Source organism: Herpailurus yagouaroundi, unplaced genomic scaffold (genome assembly GCF_014898765.1).
Source record: "Herpailurus yagouaroundi ecotype Mexico unplaced genomic scaffold, PumYag 28, whole genome shotgun sequence".
NCBI classification, from domain to species: Eukaryota; Metazoa; Chordata; class Mammalia; order Carnivora; family Felidae; genus Herpailurus; species Herpailurus yagouaroundi.
This window is the reverse complement of record NW_024412376.1, coordinates 105,135,064-105,142,109: the sequence shown is the minus strand read 5'-3', so window position 1 is coordinate 105,142,109 and position 7,046 is coordinate 105,135,064. Positions and strand designations below refer to the sequence as shown.

Here is a 7,046-nt window from a genome sequence, read left to right as displayed (position 1 = left end):
AATTTCATATATAAAAAAAAAAAAGAACCTCCAGTCTGATGTCTTTTCCCTCTCTCCCCACCCCCAAATTTCTGCAGCATCCCTGCCATTTATAATCTATATTTGTAAGACATATTTCATTATACTTAAAGTGCTTTGAAGCCAATTCATAAAATTTGCAAGGGGAGTTCAAAAAAAAAGCAAGCTCAGCAATATTTGGGGACTTTTAAAACTGATGACACAGCTGACCTATTGGAGACACAGGCAGTGGGAGGGCCCTCACTGGTATAAATAAATAGGAATCTCTGTCCTCAGAACCCACAGTTTAGACTCAGAGCTGAAGTCTGAACTCCACCTTGAGGCAGAATGAGGTTCTCCCTGGGATTTCTGCTTCTCATGCTGTTGGTCTACAGCATCACTCCAGTCCATGGTGAGAACTTTCACTTATCTTCTCATTGTGCTTTGAGCAGAAATAGTCTTCAGCATTTCTTTCCTTTTTTTTTTTAATTAAAAAATGGGGAGCAATATGACTGAAATGGGAAGGGGGAGATTACCTAAGTACTCCTAGGTTTCTAAAAGTAATATGCTTAGAGATTTAACTCTTAGAGGTTAGAGACACTTAATGTTGTTAAGATTATTATCCATAGATAGAGATACTGAAGTTCAGCGTCCGTGTGACTTATCGTTGGTTTGTCTATTCCTGGTCTTTTTCAGATTCAGCTCTGCTATAACTAATTCTTTCCATGTATATATCTTCTTGGCTCTGCCTTTCAGTGCTACCCCTTCCGAATAAACCCTTTATAGGATTTAAAGATAATTGACCTCAACAGGTTGGTCTCCTGCAGAGAACGTTTGGTGCAATTCTATTTGGCTAGCTCTGACGTGAGCCACTGTAAGCACAACATGGGTACTTAAGTACATGCTTTCTGCAGAGACATAGACTTCCAAGTCTAAATGGGGTGATGATTGTATAAATAGATAAACATCTAGTTGAAGTTGTAAGTTTTTATACAGCTGAGGAAATCCAAGGCATGTGCCTTGGATTGATATGATATAGTCTGAATGATATAGTCTGCTCAGGTATAAAAAACAAATTTTTGCTCTTAAAGTGTAAGGCATTGTTTTTCAATTATTTTGCTTCACATGCTATTTTTATTCTTCAAGAACTTCATCTCTCACCTCCTCCATAAAGCTGTCCCATTGCCCTGGCAAAGTCCTCTGTTCCCATAATGTAGTATGGATCCTGGGTGTGAAATACAACATTCTGTGACATTTTAGTTTTTGTTCATTTGTTTCGTCCACCAAATTGTAAATGCCTGGAGAACCAGGGCCCTTTTATTTGCAAATATGTGTCAAGCATTGTGTTAGGCACTGGGCTTAAGAGGGTAGACTTCATTAAAATACATGAGATAGAGTAACTTATAAAAGTATCTAGTACTAATGACTTCTGTTATTGAATAAAAATAGTCTTGAATTTTTATTATCAGCTTTCGTTGGTAATAATTTGCAACCGAGATGAAGGACTAGCGTATTAAAATACATATATATATATATATATCTCCCGTGGTGTTTCCTTGAAGAGACAAGGAAGGGGGTGGTGAGCATGATGAGAACAGCTTATTACTACTCTGGGGACACTGTAAGGGATTCATGTCTTTGGTTTTTATGTGTTTGGAGGGAAGATCAAATCAGTTGATTTTACACTGTATGAATTATAAGTGAGTTTTAAGTCCCCAGAGCAGTGGTTCTCAAATTTTATTATACAATCACCTGAGCACCAATATAATGCTATCACAAATTTCAATAGGTGTCATACTTTTAGAAAGCTAATTTCATTTTTAAGGTTTTGGTAGAAAATGTTCGAAAATAAGCCAAGACAAGCAGAAATACACAAACTAAAAGCATCTGGGTAAAAGCGCCAACTTGAAATTTTTAAATCTTCAAATAACCCGTATGAAAGATCAGTAATTAAATTCAAGTTATGAATTATATGTCAAAGGGATTAAACTAACTGATTGTGTTTACAGGTGTTCTGGAGGCCTTTAACACAAACTTAAAGTGTAAATGTGTCCAAGAAACCTCAGCCTTTATCCCCATCCAACTCATTGAAAAGCTTCAAGTCTTGCCTCCTGGGAATGGGTGCCCAAACAAAGAAATCATGTAAGTTGCAGGAGAAAAATTTATGCGATTCTTTTCTCCCAATGAAAATCAGATCAAATGTTGCCATATAGTATTTTTTTAGTATTGTTGACATACAATGTTGCATTAATTTCGTATGTACAGCATAGTATTCTTATTCAAGAATCTCAAAGGGATTGATTTTGAGAGTTGCTAACAACTCTCAAGCTAATAATGGGACTCAATAATATTTGTTAAGTACCTACTTTGCAGCGGCCCTGAGTTAAGGGCTCTATTCACGTTCATTCATCATATTCCTTTAACAGACATTAAGTTACGTCTAGTGTTATCACTGATCTGCAGGTGCAGAAACTGAGGCTTAGGGAGCTTAACCAACTGCCCTGAGGCAAACCCTTAGAAAGGGACAGAACCAGGACTCCACCCAGGTGTTCCCCCTCCAAGCCTCTTCTCTCCGACCAAATTCAAATCACCAGCAGAAGCAGACACTTTGTTCCCCAGAAGTTAAAGAGCAAGAAAATAAGTACCCACTACAGTCCTTGGTCTGAACATCTATTTTATGGGACAGTCCCTTAGCTTTAAGATCTACCAACGTTGATACCATTACTCTGATTGAAGAGTTAGGCTATGGAGTCAGTTGTGGCTGCAAGAAGTTTAATAGGTATTTTCTTTAGCTGAAATAGCATGATCTCTTGTTTCTGTGACCCTTTTCAGTACTTTCAGAGGAATCTGTTGATACTTCTATCATAACATTTTCCATGGCACATCAAATGAGAATTTACACATTGCATGCAAAGCCCCTAGTATAGTGCCTGGCACAACAGTAAATGTAACAAATGTTCAGTAAATGTTAGCTGTGATTATTATAGCATCACTGTGTTGAAGCAATCAGGTTTGTGGCTCTCTTTCTCTCTCCCATTCTCTCTCTCACCAGAATTAAGTTCCTTATAGACAGGGATCAGATTTATTTGTTTCTCTACTCCCAATGCTTTATCCCTTACCTGGCATACAGCACAGGTACAAGCAATGTTGGATTGTTACACTGCATTTTTTAATTTTTTTTTCAACGTTTTATTTTTATTTTTGGGACAGAGAGAGACAGAGCATGAACGGGGGAGGGGCAGAGAGAGAGGGAGACACAGAATCGGAAACAGGCTCCAGGCTCTGAGCCATCAGCCCAGAGCCCGACGCGGGGCTCGAACTCACGGACCGCGAGATCGTGACCTGGCTGAAGTCGGACGCTTAACCGACTGCGCCACCCAGGCGCCCCTACACTGCATTTTTTAAATAATCCTATAGATCTTTTGTGTATCACTACTTGGAGCTTTGATTTCTCCTTCCTAGATCTATCTTTATGAACCAAGCATCCACAGCTCGTGGACATATTAGGCACAGCATCTTTCTCCACATTTCCCGACTTTACTCTCACTAGCAGCTCTGCCCCTGTACTTCTTTAGACATTCGATATGTTTGTAATCAGCCACTTTTTGTTTGTCCCATTTTGATATGGGCTTTGGGTGTCGCACTAGTTGTGTTCAACTTGTAAAAAAGAAATATGGGATATCAAAAATGTGTGCAAAAATTTTTCACTAAAACGGCATTATACTTTTCCTAATGTCTTCACTGATGAAGGTTCTAACTAACCCACAATTATTGGCCTCAAACTCAGAGATGTCAAGTCCAGCCATGACCTTGAGAGCAGTTCCTCTGGCTGCATAGAAACCTGAGATTCTCTCTCTCTCTCTTTTATTACATTTCCTCTGTCATGAGTCAAGTCTCTTACCTCTCAACCTGAGGAAGTAATGCACCCCAACTTTCTCTTCGTTAACAATAACCATTTTGAAGGGGCAAAAATTTGATTTTATATCTTGTCGCCAAATTCTGTATTTCTGAATTTTAACCAGATATAGAAACAAAAGCTGGAAATTACAAGAAATACATAGCAATCAGGGTAAAAATGCTGTGAGTCCAGATCGTCAGAAATCTATTTTCCCTCATGAACTCAAAAACCAAATTGGAAGACTCTGCCCAAGAACCCCAAAATGCTGTGACCTCTGACCTCTCTAAGATTCATTTACAAGGGTGGAGTTTCAAAGCTAGATGGACAGATCCTTCTTGCTAAGGTGAAGGTGAAGAAATCGTTTTGCTCAGAGGTCACCCCGATAGAGGGTTGAGTGTCCCTGGTCACTATCACCTGGGAGACCTCACATCTTTCACTGCAGGTAAAACATTCAGCACTGTGTCTGGCACTTATTGATAACTATTCAGATCCTGCCCATGTAGAGTGGTGGCTAAAAGTGTGGGTTCTGGAGGCAGATAAACTTCATTCGAATGCTGCCCTGCCCTTGCATTTGTCGTGCCATCTTGGGCAAGTTATTTAAACTCTCTAAACCTCAGGTTCCTCATCTAAATGTAAGGAAATAATAGTTCTCTAGCAAAGGACTTGTGTGAGATTGACATAATCCATGTTACCTGCTGAGGATAGTGATTGGCGCATTGCAAGTGCTTGATCAATATTAGCTATTATTGTTGCTGCTTTTGTTGTTATCGAATCTCTCAGAGCAGTGAAAGCCTCACTAACTAGAGGTTCAACAAAATGCCAGGGGCACTCGGAGCGATCAGCTCTGTAACCTCTCCCACATTAAATGTCATTGGATCTGCTTTTGAAATAAAATTTTCTCAAGAGAGTGTTTCCTATCGTTTATTTTGTTCTCCCAAGCTCAACAGACAACCATCTATTTTATGGGACATAAAGATAATGTGATATAGATTTAGAAGTGAGCCAATCTTAGAGTCAGCTATTTGGTCCACCTCCAATTCATGTAAAGATTGTCAGCAAAGCATTAACCCCGGACACGTAAGATTCTGTTAACCTCATCTTCACCTCCACTGGCTCACACACAGATCCCAAACTGCCCACCTCCAATTTCACTTCATCCGGGAATATTTTTCTGCTCCACTCTCCTTAAGGGCCGGATTGACTAGAATGTAACGCTGCCTTATTTTTATGATTTTTCTTTCCCCCCAGAGTTTGGAAGAAGAATAAGTCAGTTGTATGCTTGAACCCTCAAGCTAAATGGATACTAAAATTAATAAAAATGTTACAGAGGTAAGTCAGACTTCCCAAGGGTTTTCAGATTCCAATTTGTACTGAAGGGCTTCCCTTTCATGGGTAGTCAAAATGGGGACCATTTTAATTATTTATTTATTTTTAATGTTTATTTATTTTTGAGAGAGAGACAGAGTGCACGACTGGGGCAGAGGCATAGAGAGAGGAGGACAGAGGATCTGAAGTGGGTTCTGCATTGACAGCAGACAGCCCGGTCGGTGCATGGCTCAAACCCACGAACCGTGAGATCATAACCTGAGCCGAAGTCAGATGCTTAACCGACTGAGCCACCTAGAAGCCCCTAAATGGGGACCATTTTAAATTTATGAGAAATTCCCAAGACAAATATCCATTCTTCACTATTATTACTTTTCAAATGAGTAAGGGTGACTCATTTCAGTAGCTCAATAAACTAAATGGAAAGTCAATATGCACAACAGTCCTTGTTTGATATCTTTAAGGAAAACCAGTTTTTAGTAAGTCTCTCTGTGAATATGACTCTCTTGTTTTTGTTTTTATTTCACAGAAAAAGTGCTGTTTCAACTCCATGAGCTCCAGTGTTTAAGAGTCAACTGATGCCAATATCCCTACTAAGGACACCTGCCTATGCCCCTCCTCCTGCTCTGGGTTTTAGTTTTGTATTTGGCTGAGTCTTTCCAAGAAAAAGAACTTCCCCATATAAGCAAGCATGAAAATATATGTTAAATAAGCTTACAGAAGCTGATGTGGCCAACTTGAGCTTTTTAAAAATTATAGTACCCTTATACACTTGGACTTTGCATTCTTATTAATCAGGAAGAAAGTTTCCTTGAGGATACTTAGTAATAAATCACATCGGTTTCTTTGAATAGTATACCTCTTGTTTACACTAAATTTTCCTAGAAACTAGGGGAACAAGAATTTAAACCTCAAATCTGAACATGTGGCTTGAATTAAGAAGGAAATGATGGAATTCATTTCAATCATTTCACACCATAAGAAAAGCAGGATTCCATAAGAGACTGAAACCTGCCTGGGAAACCCAGGGAATTTCATAAGAGACAGAGGGCTCTCATAGTAGCTATCTTCCATTTAAAAGCTCACTATTGAAAAAAATGGAGTCCTTTTCATTCGAAAGAGTTCTTTTACGAGATTTACTGTCCTGGACAAAAACTAATAACATTCAACAATCTCCAGACTTAAATTCGTAGAATATTCAGGAAAAGCATTTAAAAACTGATAGTCAGATGTCTTCTTTTATACATTTGCTTTGACGAACTTTTCTTACTCCTATCTTTTGCACAGACTTTTTTTTCCCTTGGTCTCTGGTACCTGATTCTTTAATGCTTCCTGTTGATCTAATGCTATTCAATAAACTCAAGTAAATGTTTTACTTAATTATGAGGAACTCATTCTTAATAGAGCATTTGCTCAAATTTAGACACTCTGACTCATCACAATGAAAAGTAGGACTTCATCATGTTAATTTTTGCTTGCATGATGCTTGCCTTTTACAGTTGTTTTAAATTATGTGGCAATGGGTAAGTGAAGTTATTCCTGATATTAACACAGGGGGAAAATGCTTGACTATGAGAGCTTCTTTTCCTTGATATACTCATCATTATTTCCTCTAGAGATTTCCAAATTCTTACCAAAACCTATTTTCACTTATATTGGTTCTTAAAGTCTCCAATGTTTGCTTTGACAAAGGTTTTCACTGGGTTTGACAAACAGAAGAAGTAGACCCTTAAACCCCCATCCCCTCCTTCCCTGGATGCAGCCTGGCTCTCCCATCAGGGCTGGGCTTTCCCAATGGGCTGGGTTCCACTGCCCTAGTGTCCCT

General features: G+C 38.9%; 1 protein-coding gene across 1 annotated transcript; it reads left to right on the top strand.

Annotated features, from left to right (window-relative positions):
- Positions 1-283: 283 nt before the first annotated feature.
- On the top strand, positions 284-6,601 carry CXCL13 (C-X-C motif chemokine ligand 13). Its single transcript, XM_040480535.1, has 4 exons — positions 284-409; positions 2,007-2,139; positions 5,144-5,224; positions 5,751-6,601. The coding sequence occupies exons 1-4, from the start codon at positions 346-348 to the stop codon at positions 5,773-5,775; spliced, it is 303 nt and encodes a 100-aa protein (XP_040336469.1). The 5' UTR covers positions 284-345; the 3' UTR covers positions 5,776-6,601.
- Positions 6,602-7,046: the final 445 nt, after the last annotated feature.